The sequence below is a fragment of the Puntigrus tetrazona genome, chromosome 3 (assembly GCF_018831695.1).
Source record: "Puntigrus tetrazona isolate hp1 chromosome 3, ASM1883169v1, whole genome shotgun sequence".
Lineage (NCBI taxonomy): Eukaryota > Metazoa > Chordata > Actinopteri > Cypriniformes > Cyprinidae > Puntigrus > Puntigrus tetrazona.
Window position 1 is genome coordinate 10,754,080 of NC_056701.1, and position 16,464 is coordinate 10,770,543.

Below are 16,464 nucleotides of genomic sequence, written 5' to 3' on the forward strand. Positions count from 1 at the left end.
ACATGTCGACTATCAGCAGGCGCTCTGGAGTATCGGTGTCTGTACGGCTCTCAACCTCACGGGCACACGGTGTGGCCAAAACTGGCTGTGACTGGATGACCCAGACACACACACAGACGCACACATGCCGAAACGCCGGCCGATAAAATCAATGAGGCTGGCCGAACAGCAACGGGTTTGCATGTGCGGAGGCTGCAGTAGGTTAGCTCAAGGCAGAGAGGATAGACTGGTGCGATAGTAGACGGCAATAAAAGCGGAAGACACTGTCCTGCATCACAGCGAATGGTCCGATAGCTGGGGCAAGCGGGGATTTAATGAATCCTCTTTCCCTTGCCATCTCTTGTCCAACCGCTCTCTCTTCCAGTAACCATCTCTCTCTCATTTTCTTACTCCAAACATGACAATCTATCATAGGGCAGGCAGGGGGGATGGGGCACATGCCACTGAAGCCTGAGGCACTGGGGAAACAGCACACACACAAACACACACAAATACACACATGCACACACACATGAGAGTCCAGGCCACTGCCTGTGTCACCTGATATGACATCGCTTAGCCTATAGAGAGGCCATGCGCCCAGCCGAATGGCCCATGATCATAATAGCAAAGGCCATGCTCTGCATTATTGATATATTTAGACCACAGTTGTCCTGTAGGTCATGAGAATTGCATCACTGTGTACTGTACCGGATTCCCAGCATTACCGGGACCGCAGCAGCCAATCATTGAGCTAGAGAGGGGACGAAATACAGGATGATCCTGCATATTGTGATAGAGATCAGTGGAGCTCAGTGGAAATAGGTGAAGGATTTTGTAATCGTTTTGTAAAGGAGACTTAAAGAAAGTAGGTACATTGAGCAAACTGTAATGATATGGGTGTTTTAAGGCATTAGCGGATACGTTATGGTCTTGAATGGAAAGATAAAACACTTTTTTTGTAACTGAAAGAGTTAAATATGGAATATAATTGTGACAGGGGCTTGGAGTAATTCCAAGTTTATCTATTAATTTAATGATTTCTAGGTTAGTAGTGAAAAAAAGTGGTGAAGGGGCTGTAGGGCCCATTTCACACTAGCCACGTAAGCAGTTCATTTTTTTTCAGCGCAGAATCTATTTTTGCTGGGCTGTTCACGCTGAATTAAAGCGACAGTGCATTGTTCATGGTCAAAATAAACATGGGTTGACACAAAAAGGAGCATTTTCACCATAAAAGCATGTAAGGGAAGTCATATAACCCGAAGAAAAAACATAATGAAAAGGCTCAGTTGTTCCCTCAAAAGCATGTTTAAATTATTTAAACTTTAAGTATAGTTTAAGCCGGAGACTTATAATCTCATACAAACTACATTACGCAGCATGTTGTACGGTTTAACGTGTTATGTGGAGTATGTCGACAATCGTAAACAAAAGCATGTGGCTCGAGGACTACACATTTCTAAGGGGTTCATTTGCGTGCTAGAAACTGTGCCAATGTAAAAGCACAAAGTTCATGCGCTGCTTCCGCTCTATATATGCATCTAGTGTGAAATGAGCATCAAAAAAAAAAGAAAATGCCATTTACATTAGTCTTTCTAAATTGGTGGGCCCTTATTTATGCGAATAAAAAAAGCAGTTTCCATATGAAATCATATAAGTATGTTTTCATACTGCTTAATGTCATTGGCAATGCATCAAATCAAACTCTGATTTGACTACCGCAGCATTTTCTTCATACTATGGAAGTCAGTGGCTAAAAGCAACAGTTTGTTACCAACATTCTTCAAAATATCTTTTTTGTGTCACCTGAAGGACGTTTATCCAAAAAAGTCATTTTTAGCCATTTGTGTTTGAACATTACATACATTAAATGTTTTTTAAAATCGTTTTATTTTGGCGTATTACAAATCAGAGTAAAAATCAATCAAGTGAAAGTTGGGCAACGATTAATTATATTAGTAGTAATGACAAAGATGGATCACAAATAGCACAGTTTCCTGGAAATGACAATGAAGCACATTTTATAGCATTTATTGATGTTTTTAGCATGACTAGCAGACTAGTAGATTTTCACTATAATTGTGTTTTCTTGAGTGCAATACTCACCACTTGCTTAAAATGAACTCAAGTGTGGACTGCTTTAATGCACAAGCACTGTCAATGTGATTGTGTCTGTTCGCACTTACTCAGAAATAACTCTGACAAGAAGAGCATAAGCTGTGTTCAGAGAAATTGCACTTTCACTGACAACAGCTTTTTTTAAATGCATAACTATTGCACATATGTGTGTGGAGTCAATAAAAGTTATCTTTTTAAAAAAAATATATTTATTCAGCAAGGATGAGTTACACTGATCAAGAGTGACAGTAAAACGTTTACATTGTGACATTGTAAACTGTATACATAGCGGAGCTATAAAGAGACAGAAAATATTGTGTTGGGCTGGTGCAGTTGAATATAGTTAAAATTTACTGAAAGACTTGAAGACTTTTCTAATAAAGTTGGGTGTGCTAAGTGTAAAAGCTAAATCACAATTTGCTAATTAAAATAATAACATCAATATAATATCAATAATTTCAAAATAGGCTAAGTAGACAACCAACATGAACCATCTACTATCTAAGCCTCTCTAACTGTCCAAGCAAATAAATCTTATACTTTTAAAACATTACAGACTATTTCTAGTATTTCAGACTGGTCAAACTTTTATAAAATAAAATAAATTAAAAAAGTCCCTGCTTTATGTTCTCTTCTCCTGTCTGAATGTTATTAAAAAGCATTTTGTGTGAAGACCCCTTGAATCCAGGTCCATTTAGGGTCAGATAAACCCAAAATCAACCTAATTATACAGTGCTGCCTTGAGTCACTGACTAGTTTTCAGACAACCCAAAATATGTAATTTTGCAACACATCCTTACTAGGTAGATGGGTGATGATAGAGCTGCTGTGTGTGTGTGTGTGTGTGTCTTTGTGGTGAGAGGGCAAGATGCTGGGGCAGGGCTAGATTAATAAGCGTTTGTAGTATTCAATCAATGTGCCTGCAAGCTAAAGCACCTGATTAGCATGACCCTGTCCTGCACATCAGCACATTCAAGCCTGTGGGAGGCTGATTAAGTGTGAATGCTAATTTTCTTCCACAATGCTGTCAATGAGTGTGTGTGAAAGAGAGAGAGAGTGAAGGAAAGACTAAGAGCATTGGATAGAATGAAAGTTCAAAGGCAGCCACTGTCAGAAAGAAAGCGTGTGCATTCATGTCAGTGTGTGAGAGAGCATTAAATATGTGTAGTTATATTATATTAGCTGCACTCAAGGGATCAAGGTTTGGCTAGTTAGCACCCGTCAGTTAACCTGAGGTGAATGGGAATGCTATCAGGTAAACCTGAAGTCCTACGCTTTAAAAATGCATACTTCACTGCTTCACTCTCAAGGGTCTGCCCAAGCCGAGAGCATTTTGACCTTTGCTTATTTCACAACGTGACCGGATCAGATTGCCCACCTTCTTGTCCGTGATGGGACAAGGACCTCCGTTTACCCCCTCTCACCCTCGCTAGCCATTAGCAGGGTGAGAGGTGAGAGTGCTAATTTGGCCCAGGTCATTGTTAGCTGTGGTACAGTCTATGCGAGTGACAAGACTTCCTCCATACGCCGCACGCTACAGCGTCACTGCTGCGAGGATGAGGTTTGTCTTTTCAAAAAAGAGCCACTTCATAAAGGACATTTTATTCGATTGTTAACAGAGTTGTGTCACATTTAGAAATTGGATTGAGAAAGATGAAAATTAAATGAAAATTAAATAAAGGCAAACTTTGAATTGATAGATAGATCCCTAAACATATCCCTCTTATACATATTGTTGCTACAAAATATAGTCACATCATTCCTGTTACACAAAGTGAAAAAAGTGTTGTTAGCAATGTCCTCTTACACATTTGTTCTTACACATACCATTCTGAGGGTTGTTACGTGTGTGTAGTTACAGAAATATTACAGCTGTAAATACTACTTACACTGTGCTTACATACACATATAGTTACTATGCAAGTATACAGGTAGTAGTGTCCCTCAATTTAAAGTGAGACCCTGGTGTTTAATTGTGATTTTTGTCAAACCCTAACTGTTCAAGCAGAACAACCATAATCCTAATTAATATTTAACCAATAAACAGTGAAGTCCTTGTAGAGCATTGCGGATCGGCTAATAAAAAGGTTTTAAGGCATTATTTTGAACATTTACCATAACGTTGGTTTTGTTATAGTAAAATATAACCGTGTTTTTTTGGTATATTGAATTTACCATTTACATAACCACCATAGTTAAACTCTGGTTAGTGTTGCAAAACCATAGTCAGCTTGTGGTTACCAGGGTTTAAAGTAAGCATGACCAAAGTAACCTTTTTTTTTTTTTTTTTTTTTTTTTTGCAGAAAACCATGGTTCACTTTTATAAGTGGTGTCCGTGATGTTTTCTGAAACATGCCCGTAAACAGAATAATCATTCAGCACAGTATATATATATATATATATACACACACATACATTAAATCACTATGGTATTATCTGATAGCACAGGCCCAGTACTTTTTTATGAGGGTAGATTAATTTTTACAGGAACCTCTTTGAAAAGCATAAATGAAAGAATGGGCTGGAAACATAACTTAAGCAATAGCCCTGGCTGAGAACAGCCTCTGATAAAAGCTCCGGTTCACCAGCACGGAGCACTTTAATAGAAGGCGGCATAACAAAAAACACTGCTGCTTTGCTCCTCTCTTTTCCTTGCTTCAGGCTTGACTTGCCCCTGACTCCTCTCTCCTCTTTGCCTATTCCACCATGTTAATAACAACCCCGCAGGCAGTGTTTCTGCCCCTGACAGACCCTCAAACGCTACACAGGGCTTGTGTGAAAATTTCCCTGTGCTCCCTGCCAGTGTCATGCCTGGGGAGTTTGGGCAGATTGCCGAAAGAGACGCGCTTACCCTGGGGCATCATTATCAGTCCAGCTCCAGGAAACCTCCATCCTAAAGCCCTCGGTCCACAATAACCTCACATGCAAAGAGTAAAAGACAAAGAAAATGTACAGATTAAATGAAGAGGTTCATGCTTTTAATGACACAACTCAGGCTGGAGACAAAGCCCTAACAAATGTGAAACATGCAAAGGATCAAAGACAAAATAGTGTGCTGGACCAAAGACATAAAATATATGCACACAAAGATGAAATTACAATGAAATTCACTCCTGTACACTAGGTGGCACTGACCAACAAATACATTATGGCATTTACATGCACAGGTACATGCACCTTATAGTTTAGGGAATGACGAAGTGAACATTTTACCATGCTTAATGCTATTTCTTATCAATACATATGAAAAAATATGCCAGACTACCTCCAAAATGTAATATTTAAAATGTCTTCTAACTCTAATATATTTTATATTTTATTTGCACAACAGATTCTTTTCCAGCCTTCAGTGTCACATGATCCTTCAGAAATAATTTTAATATTGATTTAGTGCTCAGATTTTTTTTTTTTTATCCATGTTGAACGAGATACATTTTTCCAGGAATTGATGACCAGAAAATATTTATTTACATTTTTTTTTTTTTATATTGTTACAAAGCCTTTACTGTCACTTTTGCTAAATTGAATAGCTCCTTTCTGAATAAAAGTATTTTTGTAGCTATTATAATATTATAATATATTATTATAAATTGCTGTCTCTTAAAGTACATTAGCAAGCTTTAAAAAGAGACCAGGTTTACAAAGCGTTCACAAAATCAAGAAAAAAATCATTTGCAATTGCTGTAGATTAAAAGCTCATATCTCACTGGTGTTTTTTTGTTAGTTTTTTCATGGGCTAAAAAAAAATGTTGGATGACAGACAAATGTTTGTGCATGATGTAGAATAGGCTTTCATTATATCTATTCAAAATCTTGTTTGCAGTGAAAATTCGCCAACAAATGCTCGTTCTCTGTGTGAAAAAGCCCTCAGGCTGGTCAGTCTCCGGCTGTGATCAGCGCAGAGAGCCTGGGGAGAATCTGCTAAACTCTCTTCCTCCTCCAGAGCCTCTGCAGCCATGGATACAGCTCTGCTGCCTGATCCGAGAGGTCAAAGCCAAGGTCACAGAGCTGCGAGTTTGCTGGCTGGAGATTTTTATGAGTGAAAGCATGTCTCTATGAGCCCACGTGTGTCCGCAGGGCTGATTAGGAATGTATGAAGTCTGTGTGTGAGATTCACACCATTTCTAGGAAAGTCCACAACCTGTCCATCTCAGCCTCTCACTGCCCATATAGAAGTTTTACTCTAAGAGTGTATTATGCGTACTCTGGTATTTTGGTATGTTCTGTCTATTGAGAATATTCACTCCTTTAAAATATGAAAACATTTTAGCTGAGAGTCCGATTCGTAGTAGCTGAAAATCAAGATGGCATCCTGGTCTCTGAGGACAGTTCTGTCACCTTCAAGCCCGTCGTTTTAAACGCTTGTGTCAACAATCAATAGATTTAGGTTATTATCTTTTCCCTTCCCACTTTCACATCCTGCCTCACATCCTTTCCTGCCCCCTTCCCTCTTGCCTTGCGGTGTCTTTGTGAATGAGGCTGATGGATGAGAAGGAGTGGTGTGTCCTCTCTGTGCTGTGACTGGTCATGTCAATATCCCCGGGTTAATGTGAGATTGGGGTGTGTGTGTGTGTGTGTGTGTGAGAGAGAGAGTGAAAGAGAGAGGAGAGTGATTTGGGAGAAGGTTGTTACAGGGCAAGAGGACCGGGGTCAGCACCCAGTACACCTTAATATTTAATCAGACCATTCCCAGCAACTCTACACCCTAAAGAGAGAGGGATGAGAAAAAGAGAAGAAGACAGGATAAAAAGAACTCGCAAGGACATCCATCTAAAAAAAAATACACCTTTATTTAGTTGCAAACAGCGTCCAAATTTAACCTTTCTGCCAAAAGTAGCAGAATAGACAACATTTACAGGCCATGTTAATGCTGTCAACTGTAATCAATGCAGCTGAATTAATAAAATAATATCCTGATGAATACATCAAATCAATCACATTTAATTGCAAATAGCGATATTTGCTAAACCCAAGCTTCCAAATAAAGCCAATTTAAAAACGTGACATTATTTTGGCATACAAGGCAAATCTGCAATAAATATTTCAGAGCCTTCTTATTAAAGAGCCTTTATAAGGAATATTACGTTTATAGACCCAATATATGTTTACATTAATATAAAAAGGTAAACAGCTGTCGCTGGGGTGATGATCAAAAGCTAAAAGATACTAAGATTTACCTTTAAAAAGTTAATATGCAAGGCTGTAACTATGTCAAAAAAGCATTGCTGAAACACCAGAGTTTTGTTTTAAATGAATTTGTGTAAGGCTAGGCAAGGCTTTCGCTATTCTTCTGGTCAAAGGTCAGGAATTCTATAGTTTTACTTATTTTTAAATAATCAGTAGCTTTTATTGAGCTTGTCAATTTGTCTATAGTCACTGTTCTTGCTTGCGTAGTTGAGACAAACAAATTCTCAGAGTAGGCCCTTGCCTTGGTTGCAAATGAAGTGAATTTAAACTGATTTAGATGTACAAATGGCAATGCCTGGCCTCATATGGTTTTACTAGTGGAACATCGCAGTGGGAAAAGATAGCACAAGACACTGAGAATTATTAGGGACTCAGTAAGATTGAGTGGATAGAGAGAAAAACAGAGGGAAAGAGACAGATAGGAGAGGATGGAACAAAGCGCAAGAAAATTAAAATGCCGTTCATCACTTCGAGTGAAGTGTCGTTTAGGTTTCTCAGAGAGGGAGAGAAGAACTGCGGCAAGTGCACTAGAAAAATCGCACCTTATATAACACATGCAGCAAATGAGATATGGCCATTTAGCGAAGCACATATTCAGTGCATTTACAAAGCGAACTATTCATAAATTAGCAGTCTTGTATCTAGTGGCATTTTGTTAAACACTGGAATGAGCTTAAAGTGCACCATAGCTGATATAGCTGTGAAACAAAGACACTTTTGTGGTAGCTGACTTTGGCTTCTTGTGTGATCTGCAGTAGATGGCACAAGTGCGGTGGTTTTAGGGTTGAGGTGAGGGCAGGACAGGGGGGACAGGAGGGCAGATGACCCTCTCGAGGGGAACTTCAGTCCCTACTTTATCCAGCAAGAGTTCACAGTACTGTCATGCTGTCCACACATCAGCATTTACACAAGAGCAGGGAGGGACAGAGAGAAAGAGAGAGAGAGAGAGAAAAAAAAATGCTGAGCTTGCGGACTAGATGGAGTGGTGAAAATTTAACTAGCCTGATGAAAGCATAACTTTGCATGTCAAGTATTTTAAGAGAGAGAGAGAGATAAAGGTGGAGCAAGCAGTGGGAATTGAGAAAGACTGGTGAAAAGAAAAGGACATGAGAAAACGAGGACGCCACTATATGATGAAAGCAGAGTAAAGTTTAAAGTATACTTGACATGAACACAGTATGCGTACAGCCAGATGCATAGCCATATCATGCTACATTTAATGACAAATGAAAACACGAGCACTCGACACATGGAAAATTTCATATTTGTTGTTCTTTCTACATGTAAAAAAATGTGTCTGTATTAAATGACATCACATACACTTTTCACATACGCTTTAAGTGGATGGTTGGTAAATCATTTCCTGCTTTGAAGCAAAAGGTAGAAGCAGCTACGCTTGAGCAACTACTAAAAATGTTCCACTAATCATACGCTGCAGCCAAGAACATAGACAAAATTCTCCCCATAAACCCATATGCGATTTAGGAGAACTGTAAAGTGCGTGAATCACATGATGTTTTTAAAGATATAGTTCACTTAAAAAAAGATTCAAATGATAAAAATAAATAACTTCTCACCAATGTCATTCCAAAATGATTTCATTTTGTTCGTAAAAGAAGATATTTTGAGAAATATTTCTACCAACTGGATATTAATATAGCAAAACATCAGGCTGCACCATGCTTGATTCTAAATAACACTAAACGCTACTGTTTTTTGCTTTATTATGTGACAATATATAGAAGCCCAAACAGCGTATAAAACTAAACATGTCTGTTATATTGAACTCAAACAAAGCTACTGTATAGCAGTTGCTTTTGGATAAAGGCATCTGCCTAATGTTAAAATGAAATGACCCCCTAATCACTATGCTTTCATTGTATGTCAAAGAGCAGCATTAACATTCTGCAGAATACCTCCTTTCATCTTCTGTGGAAGACAGAAAAGATAGTAAAACAATGACAGAATTTAACTGTCCCTTTATGCTGCACAAATGTCGAGTTGAAGAACTAATTGGTGAGTTGAAGGCTTGGCAGTCTGTCCTAAAAACATTCATTAACACGTTCACTTGTCATTTCATGGTTCGGATGAAGCCAGCTCTTGTTGAAGTCTCACTACGAACATATTTTGTTAATGCGCGTGAATAGCAGCATCTGTAAACGTCTCTGGTCCCGCTCAGTCTTGGAGTACAAAAGTGTTTGTGTTAGGCACAAGTGTTTGGTGAGACTCTTGACCTCAGATTGCTCTTCCACAAGCGTTTTAAAGGGTGTGGGAGCTGTTTACTCTACTGGCAAAGTGTTGATTGGCTGTACTCTATGTGCTCGGAGGACAACAGCTGCTAAAATCAACCCAAATGACAGCTTTCTTCGTGCGTTCTCTCGTTCTCTCTCTCTGCCTTTTAAACAGATTCATTCAACAGGTAGCAGTCTGGAATTCAAGACATCTTATGCTCATCCCACCTTCTTCTCCTTCTCTCTCAATCTGTAGGAGCCGTACGAGCGTCTAGTATCTTCCCCATCCTCAGCGTCATCCTGCTCTTCATGGGTGGCCTGTGTATAGCTGCCAGCGAGTTCTACAAGTCCCGTCACAATATCATCCTCAGTGCAGGAATCCTCTTTGTGTCTGCAGGTGAGTCTATGGAATGAATCAAGGTAGAGATACAAAGGTCGATGTAAACATACACGTGTAAGACCCTGTTTTTTTGTCTGCTATACAAATAACTGGATTCTACTAAAGCATTCTGGTATGTGAGCAGTGTATGACTTTGTTGAGTTCCTGTATGTCACTGATAAGCTTCACACACATACTCTTTAGAAATAAATTATGTATCATGCTCACATACTACTACTCCTACAACACCTGCACATCTCAAATATACAATTTTCAGCATACTACGTAAAGCCAGCAAATTTCTACTCACCTGCCAATAATAATATTTTTTTATCCATTACAACTTAATATTATATTTATATCTATCTACAATTTTAATGTTTATAATTTGAATTGTATACATTTTAGATTTTAACATACCCTAACATTCAAAAGTTTGGGCAAGTTTGGCAAGATTTTCTAAATGTTTTGTAAAGATGCATTAATTGTTCAAACAATTTAGTAAAAGCAGAACTATTGTGAAACATTATTACAATGTAAAATTGTTTTTTATTTACATTTTTTATGTAATTTATTTTTATCTTTGTTATAGCAAAGCTGAATTTTTAGCATCATCACTTTAGTGTCACATGATCCTTCAGAAACCATTATTCACCAACTTTTGCAACTAAATGTAAAAGAAAGACCTTTTGGAAGACATACACATGATCAAACTTCGTAAGGTGCAGAGCTGACCCAATATAGGGTAAGTGAGAGTTTGGTCAACTGACACAAAACTCTCTCACACGGGCCCTCAATCCTGTTTAGCAGTGCAATTCAGTAAAACAAAGATCTGCTTTGGCCTTAATGCCCAGATCAGCACAGTATCACTTAGACACAAAGTCTTGCGCTAGACTTTTTCGAACCAGCTGCTTCAGTGCTATACAGTAGCCAGTTAGCAAGTCGATGTCTGACTCTCTTTGGTCCTGATTCTGTTGCTAGGCTTAGAGAGGCCGTTTGGGATTAAACTCTAAAAATATGGTGTCCCTGACACACTTTCCCAGTGATCCATCATGGTGGTTTCACTCTGTCACAGACAACTCCACCAGAGTGTGACTGAAGTCAGCAGTGAGCCACAGATCATGTTCCTGTGAGGTCACCCACTCCAGTCTCTGTTATAAGCTCTCTTCTTCACTCTGATCTCCTCATTTACTTGCTCACTCTGACAAATTAAGGCACTCAGCGTTTAGTTTATGGCTAAGGGGTTAAGGATATTGTGAAACCGGCTGTGTTAACCTTACCATTTAGAGGGCAGTTACACTTTATTTTGTAAGGCACAGTGATGACAGTAAGGTTCTGTCATCCTCAGCTACATCCAGGGTCTAAAATTATCTTTTCGCTATTCAACTGTATCAGCTGTGAAAGTCTATTTTCAACTATTATTTAAATGTTGTATTTTTTCTCATTACCATTTCATCCAACAGTGCAGTTCACAGGAGTTATTAAATATCAAAGATAAACTTCTGAAGATAAACTTACCACTGAGGTTTAATCTGTTTACGACACACATTGTAGTTTAATGTATAATCTTGTGTTTAAGACCTATTCAACAACACATTCATACAAACGGTAACTTTAATATACCTCTTGTTTAATTGTCTAAGTGAGTTTCTGAATTAAACTGAATCAATTATTCAACTGGTGTAGTTGTCTAGCAACTCAATGGCTGCTGTTGCTGTGCCTGTAATCAAGTCAAGTGAAGAGCGTTTATTTCTATGTGAAGGGGTAAAACTTCTCAAACATTAAAACTACAGCAAATTATAGCTGTTGAAGGAAAGTCAAACTTACCAGCTTTGGCTACTTTTTGGCTAAAGACTGATGTTACTTCCTTATACTCATATCATAACAAATTATATAATAACAAATGTTTGTTTAGTGCATGTTTTCAAATGTTGCAAACACAAATAGTTAATGCGTCATTGACCCACTGCACAGCACCCATTAACCTTAGTCTGGGACTTTATATTGTAGCAAAAGGATAGCACTTTAAGCAATTTTAATAAATGGCACATCTAGATGTGTTACATTCTCTGAAAGAAAAAAAGCTATAAAAGCTGTCACTGTGGCGGTGCCCTTTCAAGATGTATTAACCCAATATGTACCATTAAGGTACTAATAAGGCTCTTTCGCACAGGAGAAACTTTTCCATGGTTCCTAGAACTAGGCGTTATTAGCACCACAGGATAAGGAAAAAGCATTTAGCTCTTAGAAAGCCATTTGGGGGAAATAAAGTACCTCCTATTTCAGAGTAGGGTCTAAAACAGTTCTACAGGTTCTACAGTGACGTAAGTATATGTTGATTGCCCTAACACACACAAAACACTGTACACCCAGCATTTTTAAAAAGCTGGATGAACAATATTTACTCAACGAACACGGAAAACAGCGATTATGAAATTTACCTTTCGTCTGCAATGTTGTGCACTTTTCTCAGCCTCGGTGATATGTAACACTGCTAGTTGTCATTAGAGATTTAGCAAAATTGTCACACTCTTTCAGTCGCTCAAATTGTGTGTTTACATTCTGTTTTCACGAAAACCACGCCACACAACAAAAACAGCTTTGAACGTGGCATCCTCCATGTTGATGCTTGTAAATGCTGTGAACAAGGACATTGCTGTCGACTGCTTCACAGTTCCTGTTGCCGGTGTTGTGCCAATTTTTGACTCCCTGCCAAATGATCTCCCCTCTCGTTGAAATCACTACCTGATTGCCTAATCCTAACCCCCTCCCCCACACCTAAACCTAAACCTACCAGTACTAGGGGGTTCAAATCTGGCCGAGGTCAGAATTCGGCACTACACCGGTGCAAATGCAACCAGGAAAACGGTCCAATGGAGAAACTGCTTTTTAGGAATGACACTGCTGGCTAGTTCCTAGAACTGACTTTTTAAAATTACCCAGTGTGAAAGCCCCTATATACACTAAAGGTACAAAAGCTGACACTGGGGTGGTACCTTTTCAAAAGGGACATGTTTGTAACTAAAGGGTCCATTTTGGTACCTTAAAGGTACGTATTATTCCTTAAAGTGTATATATTTGAACCTAATAGGTACAAAAGTGTGCCTTTTCAAAAGGCACTGCCTCAGTGATAGCTTTTGTGCCTTTATTTCTGATAGTGTACTTTCAGTAGTGTGTACCTTTTATGAGCAAATATGGTAAAAATGTGTACCTTTTGAAAGGGACCTCAGAGACAGCTTTTGTGCCTTTTTTCAGCGAGTGTAGATTGTGAATAAGCTTTTTTCGCCATTACTAATGGGTTAAAATAATTCCTCTCTTCCCCACAGGCCTCAGTAACATCATTGGCATGATCGTGTACATATCAGCCAATGCGGGGGATCCCTCAAAGAGCGACTCCAAGAAGAACAGCTACTCATATGGCTGGAGTTTCTACTTTGGTGCTTTGTCCTTTATCATGGCTGAAATGGTGGGCGTGCTGGCCGTGCACATGTTCATCGACCGGCACCGGGAGCTGCGGGCGGGCGCGCGGGCCGCAGATTACCTGCAGGGCTCGGCTATCACGCGCATCCCCAGCTACCGGTACCGCTACCGGCGCCGCTCCCGCTCCTCGTCCCGCTCCACAGACCCCTCGCACTCCCGCGACGCCTCACCGGTGGGCTTGAAGGGTTTCGGGGCTCTGCCCTCCACCGAGATCTCCATGTACACACTCACCCGCGGGGGCGACACCCTAAAGGGCGGCCACGGCACCCCCACCGCCACCTACAATTCGGAGAGGGACCACAACTTCCTGCAGGTCCACAACTGCATCCAGAAGGACCTGAAAGACTCATCCCACACCAACACAGCCAACCGACGCACCACCCCCGTATGAGGCACAACCTCCCCCACATAGATAGCTGGGCAAGGGAGATGGGAGCAGGGCAGAGATGGGGCGGAGGCCCTAGATATGAAAGATCAAACTTCATGTACCATGCGTTTTCACGATTTGGAAGGAACCGGGAGGATTTTTACGTTTCGATCAAAGATTACACATGTATGCATGATTTTGCCATTTGCCATTGACAAAATGAGGCTGGTCTGAAATGGAGAGAGGCTATAAGAGATATGCAGAGGGGCACTTTCGGCCCGCGACATGGGAGCTGTAGCTTGTGGCATTGATTTGACATGTTTTTATTAAGGAAACATTTCACCACCCATCGGTCTACATGGATCAACAAGCTACTGCTCCCTCATAAGTCTTTTCCCCTCTCCCTTATATTCATCATATTTATTTATTTGCTCATTTGTTATTTGCATTAAAAAAAAAAAACTAAAAAAACAAAACAAAAAAAAACTGTGAACCACTGCAGTAAGGTATTCAATAAGAAATAGCCCGGTCTGCAATCTCTTACAAAAGGTACAATATATATACATATAGTATATATATATATATATGTATATATAAATTTTATAAATAAATTAACATAATAATCAAGACTTTTCTGAGGCAAAAAAAGTCAAACTGCTGTTTGCTGGGTAATGATCTGTTGGAAAAGAGACTCTGTGTCCCCGAGCTGCGACCGTAGCTGGACGACGGACGAAATCACAGAGGATCTTCACTGCAAAGCTGCTGTAACACGAGACTGACAAAGACATTCAACCTTAGACAAAATTCTATTCTTTTAAAAGAACCTTCTCATCTTTTTCTCAGTCCCTGTTTGCTTCCTTTTTTTTCTCTACTCTCGCATTCGGTCGTCATGGGAGCGAACGACAGAAAAACAAACGCAAACCCCTTCGCTGGCACGGGCGACAAAAAGGGGTCAGAGTTCGCTGAAAGACTCCAGAAACGACTGCCAAGACGAAAAAAAGGAAGGAGGAGGGGGGAGGAAAAGAAGAGGATGCTGAACTCTTAATAAATACTTGCAAGAACGCAAGGCGAATAAAGTACGAAATATTATGAGAAACGAAGCTAAGTGACTCACGAATACAAAGATTAAATGCATGCTATAAATTTACAGCAAACCTGCTCTTGAAACTTAAGTTTTAAAGGATAATGATAATTATAAAGGGAAAAGCAATGTTAAAAAAGTTAAATATTAATGTTTTGTGTACTCTTTCTGTTTTGGTTTTTATTATTATTAATTATATTATTATTATAATTAATCATTATAATAATATACTTTGGTGATTAACCAAGCAAAGGAATTATGACAAAACTGCTTTTTAAATTCTGAGTTGTTTCTTTGTATCCATGTGTATTTCTTTTACTTATTTCTTTTTTTTTTTCTCAGAATCACACGCCTTAGTCATTTCGTATTTCTTTGGATTCATTTTAAATGTGTCGTTTTCTTTGAAATGAAATCTAAAGGTGCCAAAACAGAATGATCCTAAACTTGGATGCATCAAGTCCTGATGAATAAACAGACAAACCCAAGGGGGAACAAACTCGATGCTTCTCTGTGTTTGCAAACCCTCACGCACCTGACGAAGTCTCGAGCGCCACTCAAACCAGCAGGAAAGCAGGCCGTGTTGTGAGCCGAACACGAGGCTTTCCAAATGAGTCAGACGTGAGTAAGTAACAGTAGGGAAGTGAAGTAACAGGCCACGTAATTACTCATCTGTTCCAGGCTCATCTATATGTGGGAAACGCTCTCTTAAGTATGTAATGTATCTGTTGCGCTAATAATGAGTGTGAATGATTCGGCATGTTTTGCTTTGCTCCGATGGAGCGAACCCAGAAAAACGGAGGGGAAAAAAAAGATGCGCATGGAGGAAAAGTGTGCCACGTTCCAGAGAAACAGAATACAGGTTTGTAATAAAACACGTGACCTACTCAAGCGTTCCGGCGTGCTAAAAGCATCACTTTCACTGCCGAAGACCTTGGCGTAACAGGTTCGGATTTACACACGTAGGACAGAATCGCTTCAGAGAGCAGCAGAGGGCTTGGGTTTTACTTTCGGAATTAGTTCACATAAGCATGGATTCATGCTCAATAAGACAATATGTCAGTCTAGACAACAAGCTTTCCTGTGAGGAATGAATTTTCTTGCTGCTATACATATTGGATTCGTGCCTTCTTAATATATGCTGAAATCTGACCCGCCGTCTATAAGCGACAGCCATTTTGTGAGTTTTCCCTCCACCAAGGAGGCAGAGAGAGTGCGAAATTACAACCGCACGCAAGCAGTGTTTTATGCCTTTTTCAGTTCTCTGAATTAAAATGCTTCCCTCATTCTCCCACTCCATGTATTCCCTCATCCATCTCCCTCCATCTTGTTGGGCCAACATGCTTGTCCTTAATTTGCCTCCCCTGCACAATCTCTCATTTTCCCCTCCCTCCGTGAATCATCTACTTGCATACTACACCCCCTCCCCCATCTATCGCTCTCGCTCCTTTCTTTTCCTCTCGCTCTCTTTTACATCTATCCTCGTCTCCGTTACACATTCATCACTCGCTCTGTCCTTTTTCTCCTTCATCACATTCCGGTGTCTCTTGCATCAACTTTCCCATTCTTCTCATCCGGCAAATCAAATTCTACCCCCCAGCTCCCTCTCTCCTCATTACAATATTGTGGAAAATGGAAAAAAAAA

General features: G+C 39.7%; 1 protein-coding gene across 1 annotated transcript in view; it reads left to right on the forward strand.

Annotated features, from left to right (window-relative positions):
• cacng2a (calcium channel, voltage-dependent, gamma subunit 2a) overlaps positions 1 to 15,318 on the forward strand; it is a 58,071-nt gene extending 42,753 nt beyond the window's left edge. The window contains exons 3-4 of the mRNA XM_043225671.1: positions 9,772 to 9,912; positions 13,221 to 15,318. Of these exons, the coding sequence (XP_043081606.1) occupies positions 9,772 to 9,912; positions 13,221 to 13,765 (686 nt within the window). The 3' untranslated portion in view covers positions 13,766 to 15,318. The remainder of the gene's footprint in view (positions 1 to 9,771; positions 9,913 to 13,220) is intronic.
• Positions 15,319 to 16,464: the final 1,146 nt, after the last annotated feature.